Source organism: Ranitomeya imitator, chromosome 6, assembly GCF_032444005.1.
Source record: "Ranitomeya imitator isolate aRanImi1 chromosome 6, aRanImi1.pri, whole genome shotgun sequence".
Classification (NCBI taxonomy): Eukaryota; Metazoa; Chordata; class Amphibia; order Anura; family Dendrobatidae; genus Ranitomeya; species Ranitomeya imitator.
Genome location: NC_091287.1, coordinates 339,134,926 through 339,153,768, shown reverse-complemented (window position 1 = coordinate 339,153,768; position 18,843 = coordinate 339,134,926). Strand labels below are relative to the sequence as shown.

The following is an 18,843-nucleotide window of genomic DNA, read 5'->3' as shown; positions in this document are numbered from 1 at the left end:
AAAATACCCAAAAGTGACACCATTCTAAAAACTGTACCCCACAAGGTGCGCAAAACCACATTCAAGAAGTTAATTAACCCCTCAGGTGCTTCATGAGAACTAAAGCAATATGGAAGGAAAAAAATAACTTTATTTATAAAAATGAATTTTACTTTTTACACTAAAAATGTAGTTTGGAACCAATTTTTTTTTATTTTCACAAGGGTATCAGGAGAAAATGGACCACAATATTTGTTGTGCAATTTCCCCTGAGTACACAAATACCCCATTTGTGGGGGTAAACCACTGTTTGGGTGCATTGCAGGGCTCAGAAGGGAGGGAGCACCGCTTGACTTTTTGAACGCAAAATTGGCTGGAATCAGTGGTGGCGCCATGTCGCGTTTGGAGGACCGCCGATGTACCTAAACAGTGGAACCCCCCAATTCTAACTCCAACCCTAACCCCAACGCACCCCGTAACCCTAATCACAGCCCTAACCCCAACACACCCCTTACCCTAATCCCATCCCTAACCACAAACCTAAGTGTAACCCCAACCTAGCCCAACCCTAACTTTAGCCCCAACATAACCCTACCATAACTTTAGCCCAGCCCTAACTTTAGACCAACTCTAACCCTAATGGAAAAATGGAAATTAATACTTTTTTATTTTATTATTTTTACCTAACTAAGGGGGTAATAAAGGGGGGTTTGAGTTACTATTTTTTTTTTATTTTGATTACTGTGATAGGCCCTATCACAGTGTTCAAAATGAACCAATAGGTGCCTACCCTCAGATGTCAGTGGGCGCACTGCGCATGCTCACGCCATTTTCTTCCCAGAAGATGCTGGGGAACTACACAAAGGGATGTAGGGACACCGATGGTACAGGGAGGCGTGAACGGGGGACCCCATTTCTTGCGATCACATCAGAGGAGAGAGAAATTAAATGGGAAATCTGACTTTTTTTTTTTTTTTTTGCTGTCACAGCTATTCCAATAATAATGGTGATCACAACACTAGGAATCATGTTTCTTTCTAATTCTTGGGTCCTCTACCAGAGGCTTGGGAGTTTGAGGGTTCTGCGCAAGATCTTACTTGTTCCCAGCATTGCGCTTTTCTGGACAGTTGCTCCTGGGATCTGTTGTAGCCATTCTTCCAACTTAGGGGTCACTGCTCCAAGTGCTCCTACCTGTATATTCATCTGTATGGCTTATAACAGCTCACTGATCCCTCACTGACCTGCCCCATATTTTACACACTGCATAGACTATTGTTTGGAAGAAAAAAAACAACACTAATCATGCCTGTGCTGTAGCATGATACGATGTATAACAGGCATATCTATATATATATATAATTGTCTAAGGGTCACTTCCGTCTGTCTGTCCTTCTGTCACGGTTATTCGTTCGCTGATTGGTCTCGGCAGCTGCCTGTCATGGCTGCCGTGACTAATCAGCGACGGGCACAGTCCGATTAGTCCTTCCCCTACTCCCCTGCACTCACTTCCCGGCGCCCACTCCATAATCCCCTCCACTCACCGCTCACACAGGGTTAATGGCAGCGGTAACGGCCCGCGGTGTAACGCACTCCGTTACCGCTGCTATTAACCCTGTGTGTCCCCAACTATTTACTATTGATGCTGCCTATGCAGCATCAATAGTAAAAATATGTCATGTTAAAAATAATTAAAAAGAAAAAAAAAAAAAACCTGCTATACTCCTCCTCCGTCTCCTTTCTCGCTCCTTGCCACGCTCCCCGGACCACTCCATTGCAAGCGGCAGCTTCCGCTCCCATCCCAGCGCTGGTGTGCGACAAGGACCTGCCATGACGTCACGGTCATGTGACCGCGATGTCATCATAGGTCCTGCTCACACCAGCGCTGGGACCACAAGCTGCCGCTTGCAATGGAGCGATCCCGGGAGCGTGGCGAGGAGCGAGAAAGGCGGCGGATTGTAAGTATAGCAGGACTTCCAACGGGCCTTCGGAAGGTGAGTATATGTTTTTTTGTTTTGTTTTTTAAGTCTCTATACTACGTGGCTCTGTGCTGGCCAATATACTACGTGACTGGGCAATATACTACGTGACTGGGCAATATACTACGTGACTGGGCAATATACTACGTGACTGGGCAATATACTACGTGACTGGGCAATATACTACGTGACTGGGCAATATACTACGTGACTGGGCAATATACTACGTGACTGGGCAATATACTATGTGGCTGGACAATATACTACGTAGCTCTGCTATATACTACGTGACTGGGCAATATACTATGTGGCTGGGCAATATACTATGTGACTGGGCAATATACTATGTGGCTGGGCAATATACTATGTGGCTGGGCAATATACTATGTGGCTGGGCAATATACTATGTGGCTGGGCAATATACTATGTGGCTGGGCAATATACTATGTGGCTGGGCAATATACTATGTGACTGGGCAATATACTATGTGACTGGGCAATATACTACGTGGCTCTGCTATATACTACGTGACTCTGCTATATACTACATGGCTGGGCAATATACTATGTGGCTCTGCTATATACTATGTGGCTGGGCAATATACTGTACTACGTGGGCTGTGCTATATACTATGTGGCTGGGCAATACGTCACTGGGCAATATACTACGTGGCTGGGCAATATACTACATCGCTGGGCAATATACTACGTCGCTGGGCAATATACTACGTGGACATGCATATTCTAGACTACCCGATGCGGTAGAATCGGGCCACCATCTAGTATTCATTTTATATGCATTTTGTTTTGTTGGAAAAAATAAAAATATCTTAATCGAAATGGTGCCACCAGCTGCGCCTGCGCAATAGCATCTACCATGTTTTGATAGCTGCTACTGCGTCTGCGCCATTTTGCTAGAGAAAAAAAATTGGGCTCCATCAAGATGGCGGCTCCTGCAGAGGAGCATCTATCAAAACGCTATAGATGCTACTGCGCGACCACCAGCACCATTTTTTATTTTTTCCAACAAAACAAAATGCCTAAATATAATGAATATATGCATATTAAACATCATATCATGCTACAGTTACGGGGCCTGCGTGATTAATGTTGTTTTTTTTTTTTTTTTCAAACGATGGTGTATGCAGTATGTAAAATAGGGGACAGTTCTTGGAGTGATCATTGACCCTGTCATAAGCCATGTGGATGCATAAGTAAGCAGAGCACCACATGGAGACCCCCCACAGGCCGACCTGGGGTACGAGCATATCATTAACTCAAAACTGAAAATAAAGATTAACCCCTTCATGACCTTGGATTTTCCGTTTTTCCGTGTTCGTTTTTCGCTCCCCTCCTTCCCAGAGCCATAACTTTTTTATTTTTCCGTCAATATGGCCATGTGAGGGCTTATTTTTTGCGAAACATGTTGGACATCATTGGTTTTAGCATGTCATGTACTAGAAAATGGGAAAAAAATTCCAAGTGCGGTGAAATTGCAAAAAAAGTGCAATCCCGCACTTGTTTTTTGTTTGGCTTTTTTGCTAGGTTCACTAAATGCTAAAAATGATATTAAGATTCTCCAGGTCATTACGAGTCCATATGCATGTAAAAAAGCTGCGGAGACACCATCACGTGTTTCTCGACGCAAGCAGTGAATAGCCAGGCCTTTCCCCGGGAAGGAACAACCACGGGAAGGGCAGCATCCTATGAAGGAAAGCCACCTATGCCAAGCATGGTATCCATCCACAGACAGCTGTTTCGGGGTGTTTGCCCCTCATCAGTGTGGAGTAGGAATCTGGCTATTAGGAGCAGTGCCTAGTAAAAAGGCTATAAAGGCACAGATGATTGGCCTCGGGGAGACCAAAACATCCAACACCGTGGAGACACCATCACGTGTTTCTCAATGCAAGCAGTGAATAGCCAGGCCTTTCCCCGGGAAGGGCAGCATCCTATGAATGAAAAGCCACCTATGCCAAGCATGGTATCCATCCACAGACAGCTGTTTCGGGGTGTTTGCCCCTCATCAGTGTGGAGTAGGAATCTGGCTATTAGGAGCAGTGCCTAGTAAAAAGGCTATAAAGGCACAGATGATTGGCCTCGGGGAGACCAAAACATCCAACACCGTGGAGACACCATCACGTGTTTCTCAATGCAAGCAGTGAATAGCCAGGCCTTTCCCCGGGAAGGAACAACCACGGGAAGGGCAGCATCCTATGAAGGAAAGCCGCCTATGCCAAGCATGGTATCCATCCACAGACAGCTGTTTCGGGGTGTTTGCCCCTCATCAGTGTGGAGTAGGAATCTGGATATTAGGAGCAGTGCCTAGTAAAAAGGCTATAAAGGCACAGATGATTGGCCTCGGGGAGACCAAAACATCCAACACCGCGGAGACACCATCACGTATTTCTCAACGCAGTGATTCCAGAACACTGCCCCCATCCCTTATGGGAAATATGCAGATGCATGTAAAAAAGCTGCGGAGACACCATCACGTGTTTCTCGACGCAAGCAGTGAATAGCCAGGCCTTTCCCCGGGAAGGAACAACCACGGGAAGGGCAGCATCCTATGAAGGAAAGCCACCTATGCCAAGCATGGTATCCATCACTGCGTTGAGAAACACGTGATGGTGTCTCCGCGGTGTTGGATGTTTTGGTCTCCCCGAGGCCAATCATCTCTGCCTTTTATAGCCTTTTTACTAGGCACTGCTCCTAATAGCCAGATTCCTACTCCACAATGATGAGGGGCAAACACCCCGAAACAGCTGTCTGTGGATGGATACCATGCTTGGCATAGGTGGCTTTCCTTCATAGGATGCTGCCCTTCCCGTGGTTGTTCCTTCCCGGGGAAAGGCCTGGCTATTCACTGCTTGCATCGAGAAACACGTGATGGTGTCTCCGCAGCTTTTTTACATGCAGCTGCATTTTTCCCATAAGGGATGGGGGCAGTGTTCTGGAATCACTGCGTTGAGAAACACGTGATGGTGTCTCCGAGGTGTTTGGATGTTTTGGTCTCCCCGAGGCCAATCATCTGTGCCTTTATAGCCTTTTTACTAGGCACTGCTCCTAATAGCCAGATTCCTACTCCACACTGATGAGGGGCAAACACCCCGAAACAGCTGTCTGTGGATGGATACCATGCTTGGCATAGGTGGCTTTCCTTCATAGGATGCTGCCCTTCCCGTGGTTGTTCCTTCCCGGGGAAAGGCCTGGCTATTCACTGCTTGCGTCGAGAAACACGTGATGGTGTCTCCGCAGCTTTTTTACATGCATCTGCATATTTCCCATAAGGGATGGGGGCAGTGTTCTGGAATCACTGCGTTGAGAAACACGTGATGGTGTCTCCGCGGTGTTGGATGTTTTGGTCTCCCCGAGGCCAATCATCTGTGTCTTTATTACGAGTCCATAGACACCTAAGGCTGGGTTCACATTGCGCTAGGTGTGTCCGTCTAACGGACTCGTTTTTAAGTAGTAAAAACGCAATGTAACGCACATACTAACGCGCCCATAGACTTGCATTGTCTGACGCATCGTGACGCATCCCTAAATTGGTATGCGTTTGTCACATAACGTTTTTTTTCTGACGGACCTTCAACGCGGCTTGCAGCGTTTTCGGGTCCGGCCAAGCTAACGCACTACTAACGGAAGCGTTCATTCTGCCATAGAAGGCTATGGCAAACGCAGTCAGACGCAAATCATGAAAAATTTCCAAATAGAACCACACGTTTTAATAGCTTTTGAAGGTGGTCACATGTGGTCATGTGACAGGAAATGTGACTTCGGCCATTAAAATATCCCACTCACACAAAGTCTCCTGCACGTGACAGAGTGTTTTGCCGTAGCTAAATTGTAAGTACATTTCTATATATTATATATCTCTGTATACATCATGGGAGTCTGTAATGTCCGTCGGATGTGTGTGTACTAAAAATGTATTGTTTTGTTGCACACAGATGTCGGATACAGATGTCAGCAGCAGCAGCGTGTCTGCGATTTTTTCTTCTGAGTCGGTAGGCTTGCACTTTAAAAAACCATGTTGTGTGAAACTCCATTGTATTGAGCTAGGCATAACAATCCTGTTTATTGTTTTATTGTGAATAGGAGTCTTCTGAGCCCAAGGCTGTTAGACCTCCCCCAAAAAAACACGCAAAAACAACAAAGGTACATAGCACACATGTTGAATTTTTCAGGCATAAATTTATTGATCCAATGAATGTTAACATTATTTAATGTTAAAATATTTTTTTTTACATTTTACATACACAATAGGTTGTGGCACAAGGAGGACAAAAAAAGAAAAAAGGTCCCTAGCCGTCTGTCGTCGCCACAACTGCCAGTGGTAAATATAAAATAGAAATATTCTATCCAATATTTACCAACAAAAAAAAAAGAACAACTTTATTGACAGTGACAAACGCAGACAAACGGATACTTCGTAAACGGACATCAAAATGAAAAAACGCGATCACATGCGTTAACGCTAGCGTTACCGTGACGACGAATTTCACATATTTTTGCTCCGTTTCTGTACATGCGTTTAACGCATCCGTTTGACGCCATGTACTTGACGCAATGTGAACCTAGCCTAACATGTCTAGGTTATTTTTTATCTAAGTGGTGAAAAAAAATTCCAAACTTTGCTAAAAAAAAAAAAAAGAAAAAAAGGGCGCCATTTTCCGATACCCGTAGCGTCTCTATTTTTCATGATCTGGGGTCGGTTGAGGGCTTATTTTTTGCGTGCCGAGATGAGGTTTTTAATGATACCAATTTGGTGCAGATACGTTCTTTTAATCGTCGTTATTGCATTTTAATTCAATATCGCGGCGACCAAAAAAACGTAATTCTGGCGTTTCTAATTTTTTTCTCACTACGCTGTTTAGCGATCAGGTTAATGCTTATTTTTTTATTGATCGGGCGATTCTGAACGCGGTGATGTCAAATATGTGTAGGTTTGATTTTTTTTATTTTTTTTTTATTGATTTATTTTGAATGGGGCAAAAGGGGGGGTGATTTAAACATTTATATATTTTTTTTCACTTTTTTTTCACTTTTTTTTTTTTTTACTGTTGCCATGCTTCAATAGCCTCCATAGGAGGCTAGAAGCTGGCACAACTTGATCGCCACTGCTACATAGCAGTGATCATCAGATCGCTGTTATGCAGCAGAAATGCAGGAGTGCTATGAGTGCCGACCACAGGTTGGCGCTCACAGCTAGCCGGGATCAGTAACCATAGAGGTCTCAAGGACCTCTATGGTTACTATGCAGAAGCATCGCTGACCCCGATCATGTGACAAGGATCGCGGTGCACTCCTTTCCGGCCAGAAGCGCCGGTTAAATGCCGCTGTCAGCGTTTGACAGCGGCATTTAACTAGTTAATAGCGGTGGGTGAATCGCGATTTCACCCGCCGCTATTCCGGGCACATGTCAGCTGTTCAAAACAGCTGACATGTCCCGGCTTTGATGCGGGCTCACCGCCGGAGCCCGCATCAAAGCGGGGGTTCTGACCTCGGGCGTACTATCCCGTCTGAGGTCAGAAAGGGGTTAAACAGCAACCACAAGACGGATTTCATCAACCAAGGTATCATTTTAATCCGTATAAGGGCACTGACCTGACTTTGTAGGTTACTGTGCATAATCCTGCTGACGGGATCCCTTTGTCTCCTCTTGGCCTTCTTTTTTGCAAGCTGTTAGGCAATCCTTGCATGTGTTGCGGCTGTCGAGCAGGTGCAGGGACTCGAATATATTATTGCATGCTGAAGACACTCGATTAGCACCCAAGCATGCTCAGATAATACCTTAACTGCGCACGTTCGCTCATCACGATTTATTGTGTAAAAATTCATGCGTAGTTGGTGTTGCCATATCCATAACAACCCTGGCTTAAATATCAATATCATCATTTATATTTTTTATGGTGAACACCGTAAAGAATAAAAAAGTCAAATTTGCTGTATTTGTTATATTTTTTTGGGGGGAGGAGACGAATTAAAGGGTAATAATAAAATAAATACTCATATATACCCTAAAATGTTTTTCAGGATGAGGTTTTCATTTGTACCAAGCCCTCACACAGCTTCATCACCAGTAATGTAAAAAGTTACAGCTCTCAGATTATGGCGAAATAAATGCAAATAATTTTTACTTCAAGAAGTAAAGGTTGTGTGTGAAAGTAGCAAGACACAAAAAGTCATAACAGGCAGAAGAAAGCAACAAGTCGCTTATACCGCCTGAAAAGTGATTGGTGATATTGAAGAATACACCGATATGTCGGCAGAAAAATTAAACGGCCTTCGCTGTAGGAACTGAAGAATAATAAAGTCTCATATGCCCAAAATGTCTGTACCCTGTGTTTAATATGGGGTTTAATATTAACAGTATCCAACACGTGTTTCCAGAGTTTCATTTTTCATTGCGTCCCTTCGTGTCTGCCCTAATTCCTTCATACTTGTATAACGATTTTTCTGTTTTGCATATTTTGTGCTTTTGTAAGTTTTGTACTTGTTGCTTCTGTGCAGTGGGATCTAAATGATACTGTATTAGACTTTCGGGCTATGTTCACGCAGGCAGGAACTGATATGGATTTTGCTGTGAATTCCATATTCCTTACAGCAAATTATTATCCCTTTACCAGTAATTGGATTGCGGAAACCCCATTCACTTTAATGCAGGTTTTCATCACCGCTGCTGTAAAATGAGGTTTGATAGATTTCTCATCTGAAGGGAATTCCACATGGGAAACTGAGACTAGCACCATGAAATGAGAATAAGGCTGCATTCACATCTCCGTGCTTTACAGAGCCCAATCTCATGACCCGAACTCCTCCGCCGCCTCTTAGTTTGGCGCCCAGAACTCAGACCATGCAGTGGTGTTGTATATGCTCAACCATGGCTCCATTCTAATGGCGCACTTATGAGCCCTGTTCTCGGTAGTTAGACTCCTACAGATCATCTGCAAGTTGTCATCCGTCCTTTGGAGAAGTGATCGCTTCTAAGCCTCGTTCAGACTTGTTTTTTTTTCTTGATTTTCATTAGTGTGCTGGATAATATTTCCAGCAGTGTAGGTCTGTGTGCCCGTTTTTACCATCGGTGATGCGACCGGTCTGCCAGTATCACAGACCCATAGATTGTATCAGTGATTTTGATCTGTGACTGGTGAAATTGAACATGTTTACATGATTATTTTCCACAAAAAAAAAACCACTGCCATGTGAACGGCGCCCTAGACTATAATGGGGCACATGTTCTACTTGTGAAAACGCAGATCGAACATATACGTTAAAATAGACATGTGAATGAGGTCTTTATGTTGGAAAAAACACTTTAAAGGGCGTTTGTCAGCAGGCTTTTGCTACCCAGTCTGAGGGGCAGGGATCCTGATTGCTAATTGCTGTAGTCTTGGTAAAATTATTGTTTTTATATGCCACAAATCTGCCCGGTCTGTGAATGCGGAGCTGTGTATAACCCTGCCCACACTACTGATTGTACACAGAAAACTACCAATCTGTGGCAGGGTTATACAGAGCTCATGAAGATGGAGGACTACATAGCCGCAGGTGTTCTAGTCCTCTAGTGATAATCTCCTGCTGTTTAACACAATAGCTTTAGCAAAACTACAGCAAGCAGTCCAATAAGTGATAAATCACCAGAATGAGGGTCTCTACCCCTACATAATGTTGCTCTCAGTTGAAGTAGCAAAAACCTGGTAGCACACTCCCTTTAAGAGAGTTTGGGAACTAAACTGGAAGCAAAGAAAAAGTTTGGTTAAAATTATCTTATGCTTTGGGCATAGTAAATCCTTATTCATTTTCATGAAAAACAAGTTTGCTGCTGTTAAAAATAAGAAAGCTGTGTTAAAGCGCATAAATAACATGGGTGAAAGGGCGAAGAAATGGATCTAAAATGAGGGCTGACAGCGGAGAGGTCATCCTGTCTTGGACATTTATGTCCGTGTCTGACGGATGCAGGTCTCGCCACTGTCACTTTCTTCGGTCTTGAGAACAAGGTCCTGTCTTGCGCCACTGGGAATGAAGTGGCCGTACATGCACGCTCGCCATTCATCTATGATGGAGTTCTGGGCATACTTGATATGCAATTTTCAGGACTTCTATACAAATAAATGGTGGCAAGATGATGCCCAAATTTTTTAGATAACGAAGTCCTACTGAGAGCATAAGTGTCTAAAATGGGGCAAAGCTGACTGAGGTCAAAATGACACCTTCTTAGAACTTTTGGTGACTCTGGTCCTATAGGCGCGTTTGGTGCACTCCTAGTGCCTACAGCAAACGTACACTACAAATGGATTACGGGTGCACCCTACACCTGTGCTCCACTTAGAACATCTTTGCTGGTTTATAGTGACTCGGCAAGAGTCTGGCGTCTACTGTAAATCTAGCAAATCGTACTCCTTACCAATGTTTCACAGCTTCGGGGGTTTTACAGTACAGGAAGCCATTTATCAAGTAGGTGTCAAAAATAATTCCACTGGTTTTATCGTTTTTTTTTTCTCCTTTAGTAGTCCAGCCTCAAATACGCAAATATTGGGTCACTCACCATAACGAACATACTGATGACTACTGTGTGCCTTTAACACTTTGTCTTTCAAAACTGAAAAAAAAAACTGCTATACCTCAGCCCATGCTCACCCCTGTGGGATTTGTTTTATAGAATGCAACAATTCTTGCTCAAAAATTAGTCTTTTTGAAAAATATCTGCAAACGGTAAATGTTTATTCTATGTATTCTAATTAAATTGCAGACATAACATCATGCGCAAACTCATTTTACAAGGTAACAATTAGTCTTTTCTGAGCTTTGCTATGTGTCTGGTCTTAATGATCCCTTCTACCTTTGCAGTGCAAGCCATCTGTAAACCGAAGCAGGTCTACCAGTATAAGTCTAACTATTGAGAGTGCTTTAGAGAGCTTTGATTTCCTGAACACCTCTGACTTTGATGATGATGACGTTGATGAGGATGGTGGTGGTACGGTTTGTAATGGTGGCGGTGCAGACTCTGTGTTCACAGACACGGTTATCGAAAAGACAAGGTAAGTGGCAGCATGCGTCTTACCTGGTGTTTGCATGATTCAAGGAAGACTTTTTTTTCACCACCTCAGAGCAAGATCCAGCTGATAGTCAGAAAGTTTATACCTCTGAGCAGGGCTGGGAAGGTATTTTGGTGCCCAAGTCAGTTGAAACCTAGCGCCCCCCCCACAATCTCCCAATGAACCGTCAGCCTCTAAGTAAAGAAATGGGTCAGAGACAGAAGTAACAGGTTCGCTGATGCCCATCTGTTTGTCGACGATTTGCACAATGAGGGACAAATGGCTATATTAATCCGTGACATCCTATATTTTAAATATCAGACCCAAGGTTGGTCATGGAAGTTAATATAGCTTAATTTGGCTATAATGGGGGCTTTTTAGTTTCTAATTGGATATCTGCCAAATGCGGGACACCTTAATTGAAACCAAACAGACTGCATTTTGAAAACTGGATACGTATGAGTATTATATTTTTACGTCTTTCATGCAACAAATACCGTAGTTTGCAGCAAAACTGACGATGGTTCTAGTGCCATATTCCTGTACTGATGGTGGTTCTAGTGACATATTTATAAACTGATGATGGTTCTAGTGCTATATTCCTGTACTGATGGTGGTTCTAGTGACATATTTATAAACTGATGATGGTTCTAGTGCTATATTCCTGTACTGATGGTGGTTCTAGTGACATATTTATAAACGGATGATGGTGGTTCTTTTGACGCATTCATGTATTGATGATTGTTCTGGTGCTGTATTCCTGTAGTGATGGTGGTTCTGGTGACATACTCATGTATGTGCATTGGTTCTTTAAAATGTACTAATGTTATAAATAAGTCACCAGAACAATTATAACTAGAACCATCATCAGTATGAGACCAAAATAATTATCAGTACTTAAGCAGAACACCAGAGCCATCACTAGTGCAAAAAGTGGCATGTAAAAGTTTAGACACCCCTGTAAAAACTACTGTTATTGTGAACAATTAAGCAAATGAAGATGAAATGATCCCTAAAAGGGCTAAATTTGAAATTACAAATTTCCTTTGTATTATAGGCAAAAAAAATATGAAAATTTATTTTTCATCTTTTACATTTTAAAATAAAAACTATGGGCACCCTGCATGGTTAGTACCTTGTAGCACCCCCTTTTTCAAGTATCCTCTTGTAAGAGCTTTTAGTAGCCAACCAAGAGTCTTTTAACTTTGTTTAGAGGAATTTTCATCCATTCTTCCTTGGAAAACTCTTCCAGTTCTGTAAGATTCCTGGGTTTGTCTTGATTGCACTGCTACTTTGTGGTCTAGTCACAGATTTTCAATGCTGTACAGATGAGGGGACTGTGAGGGCCATTGTAAAAACCTTCAGCTTGCGCCTTTTGAGTCTATTGAGTCTATGTGTGTTTAGAATCAGATTCATTATCCATTTGTGGAAGCCATCCTCTTTTCAACTTCAACTTTTTTACAGGTGTTGGTATGTTTGCGTCAAGAATTTGTTGACATTTCATTGAATCCATTCTCCCCTCTACTCCTGAAATTTTCCCAGTGCCATTGGCTGCAACACAACCCCAAAACCTAGTTGATCCACCTCCATGCTTAGTGGTTGGCGAGATGTTGTTTCCCTGAAATTCTGTGCCCTTTTTTCTCCACCCACACCTTTTGACCATTGTTGCCAAAGAGTTCTATTTTAACCTCCTCAGTCCACAGAATTTACAAAATGCATCAGGCTTGTTAGATGTTCTTTTGCATACTTATGCTGAATTTTATGTTAATGACGCAGAAGAGGTTTTGTTCTGATGAATCTTCCATGAAGGTCATATTTGTACAGTTGGCTCTGAACATTAGAGTAATGTACCACAATTCCAGAGTATGCTATATCTTTCTGAAGGTCTTTTGCAGTCAATGGTTCTGATTTGCCTCTCTAGCAATCATATGACCAGCTCTCACTGACATTTGCTTGATCTTTCAGACTTTATTTTGACCTCCGTTGTTCCTGTTAACTGCCATTTCTTAATTACATTTTGAACTGAGGAAAGCGCAACTTGAAAACTCTTTTCTATCATCTTATAGCCTTCTCCTGTTTCATGAGCCTCTAACATTTTCAGAGTTCTAGGCAGCTGTTTAGAAGAACGCATGGCTGCTCTTTTTTAGCACAAGGTTATAGGAGGCTGAGTTTTTATAAAGCTGGGAAATGTGCATCACTTGGCCTTTCCTAACGATGATGGTGAACAAGCCATAACCCTAACAGACTAATTAAGGCCTGAAACCTTGGTCAAAGTTATGAGTACACATCTCTAAGGCCGCCGTCACACATGCGAGTTTTACGGACGTAAGAGCGCAGAATCTACGTCCGTAAAACTCGCAAAAAATACGGCACAATTATTCTCTATGCCCCTGCTCCTATTTGCCGTATTTTACTGATCAGTATTATACGGCTTTCTACGGCCGTACAAAATCGCAGCATGCTGCGTTTGTCACCGTACTGCGCAAGAAATACGCCAATGAAAGTCTATGGAAGCGTGAAAAATACGGATTACACACGGACAAGCAGTGTGACTTGCGAGAAATACGCAGCGCTGTTAGAGAGAAAAGCCGGTAATTCAGTGCGGTGTACAGTAAAATCACACTGACAGCTTACAGTAGAATAGGTAGAATAAATGTGTACACATAGAATAGGTATATATATATATATATATGTCAGTGAGACACATATATGTGTATATATATTAATATTTATTCCAGCGCTAGACAGCTTGAAAGCCGGTAATTCAATTACCGGCTTTTTCCTTCTCCTTCCTAAAACCCGACATGATTTGAGACATGGTTTACATACAGTAAACCATGTCTTCTCTCCATTTTTTTTGCAGATTCCACACTACTAATGTCAGTAGTGTGTATCTGCAAAATTTGGCCGTTCTAGCTCTTAAAATAAAGGGTTAAATGGCGGAAAAAATTGGCGTGGGCTCCCGCGCAATTTTCTCCGCCAGAGTAGTAAAGCCAGTGACTGAGGGCAGATATTAATAGCCTGGAGAGGGTCCACGGTTATTGGCCCCCCCCTGGCTAAAAATATCTGCCCCCAGCCACCCCAGAAAAGGCACATCTGGAAGATGCGCCTATTCTGGCACTTGGCCACTCTCTTCCCATTCCCGTGTAGCGGTGGGATATGGGGTAATGAAGGGTTAATGCCACCTTGCTATTGTAAGGTGACATTAAGCCTAATTAATAATGGAGAGGCGTCAATTATGACACCTATCCATTATTAATCCAATACTAGTAAAGGGTTAAATAAAACACAAACACATTTGTTAAAATTATTTTAATGAAATAAAAACAATGGTTGTTGCAGTATTTTATTCAACGCCCAATCCAGTCACTGAAGACCCTCGTTCTGTGAGTAAAAAAACATAATAAACCAACAATATACTTACCCTCCGCAGATCTGTAACGTCCAACGATGTAAATCCTTTTGAAGGGGTTAAAACATTTTGCAGCAAGGAGCTGTGCTAATGCAGGCTGCTCCTCGCTGCAAAACCCCAGGGAATGAGGCTAAAAATAGATCAATGATCTATAATTAGCTTCATTTGCGGTGAGGCGCCCTCTGCTGGCTGTTCATAGATCGTGGGAAATTACCTAGAAAGCCAGGGAGCCAGGGAGCTTTCTAGGTAATTTCCCACGATCTATGAACAGCCAGCAGAGGGCGCCTCACCGCAAATGAAGCTAAATATAGATCATTGATCTATTTTTAGCCTCATTCCCTGGGGTTTTGCAGCGAGGAGCAGCCTGCATTAGCACAGCTCCTTGCTGCAAAATGTTTTAACCCCTTCAGAAGGATTTACATCGTTGGACGTTACAGATCTGCGGAGGGTAAGTATATTGTTGGTTTATTATGTTTTTTTACTCACAGAACGAGGGTCTTCAGTGACTGGATTGGGCGTTGAATAAAATACTGCAACAACCATTGTTTTTATTTCATTAAAATAATTTTAACAAATGTGTTTGTGTTTTATTTAACCCTTTACTAGTATTGGATTAATAATGGATAGGTGTCATAATTGACGCCTCTCCATTATTAATTAGGCTTAATGTCACCTTACAATAGCAAGGTGGCATTAACCCTTCATTACCCCATATCCCACCGCTACACGGGAATGGGAAGAGAGTGGCCAAGTGCCAGAATAGGCGCATCTTCCAGATGTGCCTTTTCTGGGGTGGCTGGGGGCAGATATTTTTAGCCAGGGGGGGGCCAATAACCGTGGACCCTCTCCAGGCTATTAATATCTGCCCTCAGTCACTGGCTTTACTACTCTGGCGGAGAAAATTGCGCGGGAGCCCACGCCAATTTTTTCCGCCATTTAACCCTTTATTTTAAGAGCTAGAACGGCCAAATTTTGCAGATACACACTACTGACATTAGTAGTGTGGAATCTGCAAAAAAAATGGAGAGAAGACATGGTTTACTGTATGTAAACCATGTCTCAAATCATGTCGGGTTTTAGGAAGGAGAGGGAAAAAGCCGGTAATTGAATTACCGGCTTTCAAGCTGTCTAGCGCTGGAATAAATATTAATATATATACATATATGTGTCTCACTGACATATATATATATATATATATATACCTATTCTATGTGTACACATTTATTCTACCTATTCTACTGTAAGCTGTCAGTGTGATTTTACTGTACACCGCACTTCTCTCTAATATATGTGTCTACTGACTATATATATATATATATATATATATATATATATATATATATATATATATATATATATATAGACAGTATATATATATTTTCTTTTCTTTTTGGGACACATGGATCACTTCTATAGCGGTATGTTGGTTTTGCTAGCCTGCGAGAAAACCACGCAGTACGGATGCCATACGGATTACATACGGAGGATGCCATGCGCAAAAAACGCTGACACACCCTGCCTACGGAGGAGCTACGGACCACTTTTTTCGGGACTTTTCAGCGTATTACGGCCGTAATATACGGACCGTATTGTTTTACGCTGTGTGTGACGCCGGCCTAAGAGTGCCCAAACTTTTGCATCGACTCATTTTACTTTTTGTAATTTTTAACATCTAAAAAACTTACTTGGTCACTAGAACCACCATCAGTACATGAATACGACACCAGAACCACAATCAGTAGATAAAAGCATCACCAGAACTATCATCAGTTCATGAATAACCTCACCAGAGCCACAGTCAGTAAATAAGTACAACACGAGCACCATCATCCGTACATTTGTCATCTTTCTTTTCGTCTCATCTTGACCAGACACCATGATGACTTTTCATATCCACAGCTCTTCTCTGCAGACTTCTCTCTTCTCTGGTCTTCTGCAGCACATCCCCACATGATGCTCTTAAAAATAAGTGTTATTAAAATACCCTCTGCTTGAAAAATATCTGTTCATACTATGCCCTAAATAAGCCTCCTATTGTATGTGGCCTCCGCACTGTCTACCTTACTGATGCACAACCACCCCACTGTCTGCCATTATCAGCTATAACTGTCACACTGTCCACCATTATGAACCACAGCCTATGCCAAGCCTGTTCCTTCCCCACTGTTTTCCTTTACACTTTTATCTCCACACTGTTCCCACCATGCTAACTTCTCTCCCTGCTGGCCCACATTTCACGCTGCCCCCTGTCTGTAAAGGTACCGTCACACATAGCGACGCTGCAGCGATACCGACAACGATCCGGATCGCTGCAGCGTCGCTGTTTGGTCGCTGGAGAGCTGTCACACAGACAGCTCTCCAGCGACCAACGATTCCGAGGTCCCCGGTAACCAGGGTAAACATCGGGTAACTAAGCGCAGGGCCGCGCTTAGTAACCCGATGTTTACCCTGGTTATCATCCTAAAAAGTAAAAAAACAAACGCTACATACTTACCTACAGCCGTCTGTCCTCGGCGCTCTGCTTCTCTGGTCTGGCTGTGAGCGCCGGGCAGCCAGAAAGCAGAGCGGTGACGTCACCGCTCTGCTTTCCGGCTGACCGACGCTCACAGCCAGAGCAGGAGGAGAGCAGAGCACAACGCTGGAGGACAGACGGCTGTAGGTAAGTATGTAGTTTGTTTTTTTACTTTTAGGATGGTAACCAGGGTAAACATCGGGTTACTAAGCGCGGCCCTGCGCTTAGTTACCCGATGTTTACCCTGGTTACCAGCAAAGACATCGCTGAATCGGTGTCACACACGCCGATTCAGCGATGTCTACGGGGAGTCCAGCGACGAAATAAAGTTCTGGACTTTCTTCCCCGACCAGCGATCTCCCAGCAGGGGCCTGATCGCTGCTGCCTGTCACACTGGACGATATCGCTAGCGAGGACGCTGCAACGTCACGGATCGCTAGCGATATCGTCTAGTGTGACAGTACCTTAAGACGTGAATACAATTGAATGCAAAGAAAATCCGGCACTCTCAATTCATATGCAAAAAGATTAACAAAATTTTATTGATCCACTGTGACAAATAATTTGTTGACGTTTCGGCCAATACCTAGGCCTTCATCAGAACTATTTATCTTCAGAGTATATGGATCGTATTCGGGCAGATCATAGGACAATGATTATAGTGTACATCAATTACAAATCTAAATGTTGCCATAGGCCATAGAATAATATAGGGTCACTAATCAATATAACCATGAAAGCAATATCTAGTGAATAATAGGGAGAATTCAAAACATGACGTATAATGTGCAGACACATACATTTATCTTCAGAGTATATGGATCGCTGGACAGGTAATATCACTAGAAGGAAGCAGAAATACATATATACAGCAAATTAGCACAGGACCATAGCACCAACCAAGACTAAGCCAGCACGTCGCACTGTGGAGTTCTAAAGTACCGATGCAAGATCAAACTCACCAAGCAATGCCGCATCTAGGCGCATATAGAGCAATGGCACACAACGTGCAGGGGAAGTAGCGGCGTGCATGTGGTGTCAGTTTTTATAGAAAATACAGCCCAATACCTGCTGTTTCTGGCGCCGTGCAGCCGCAAAACCGGAAATGCCCGGTCTTGTGACGTCACCGGAAGTGATGTATTGCTGTCGTGCTGGAGCAAAAGAGCTCCTCCGTGTACACGCTGTTCGGCATCAAGGTGCCGGTTGTCTATGTTGGAATAAGTCACCGGAAGTGACTGAATAAGTAGTTGCGATTTGTACTGACAAGGGGAATTATTCCCCAAAGAAACGGAATTAATGTATAATTATTAACGAACCATAACGAAGATAAGAATAGAAATTGTGTAATATTAATAAAAATAAATATATAGTGACCAAAGGATATCTCAAATATGAAGAGCCGCAGACTTACCTAGGGAAGAGAATAAAAAATGATTAGAGATTTATAATGAGATAATACCTAATATAATGGATTAATACCATTAGTGGACACATGTTAAAGGAGGGGGAAAAAAATCAAATAATTATTAAAGAGTTATTAAAAAAAAAAAAAATTAAGAAATAAAGTTTTTTATAAAAAAACAAAACAACAAAAAAAGGAAAAATAATAAAAACGGAAGAATAAAAAAATATTATAAGAATAGAAAAAAATTACGATTTATGAAAATAACTGTTGTACAAAATATAAAAAATTAATTGAAAATAAAAGTAAAAAGATTATAACCGTCCTTGAAGTGCAGCAAATAATCTTAATATACTCTGAAGATAAATAGTTCTGATGAAGGCCTAGGTATTGGCCGAAACGTCAACGAATTATTTGTCACAGTGGATCAATAAAATTTTGTTAATCTTTTTGCATATGAATTGAGAGTGCCGGATTTTCTTTACTTTAACATTGGGATTGGTACCCTATTCATGCACCTCATCA

General features: G+C 42.5%; 1 protein-coding gene and 1 long non-coding RNA gene across 3 annotated transcripts in view; both read left to right on the top strand.

The window, feature by feature from the left end:
* The window catches only part of RIPOR2 (RHO family interacting cell polarization regulator 2), a 270,446-nt gene that overhangs the window by 200,581 nt on the left and 51,022 nt on the right, over positions 1–18,843 (top strand). For both annotated transcript variants that reach the window (XM_069730892.1, XM_069730893.1), the window contains one exon: positions 10,805–10,995. In XM_069730892.1, the coding sequence (XP_069586993.1) occupies positions 10,805–10,995 (191 nt within the window). The remainder of the gene's footprint in view (positions 1–10,804; positions 10,996–18,843) is intronic.
* Positions 5,866–6,290, top strand: LOC138642623 (uncharacterized). Its single transcript, XR_011314075.1, has 3 exons — positions 5,866–5,961; positions 6,053–6,112; positions 6,221–6,290. It is a non-coding gene; the product is annotated as an uncharacterized lncRNA (long non-coding RNA).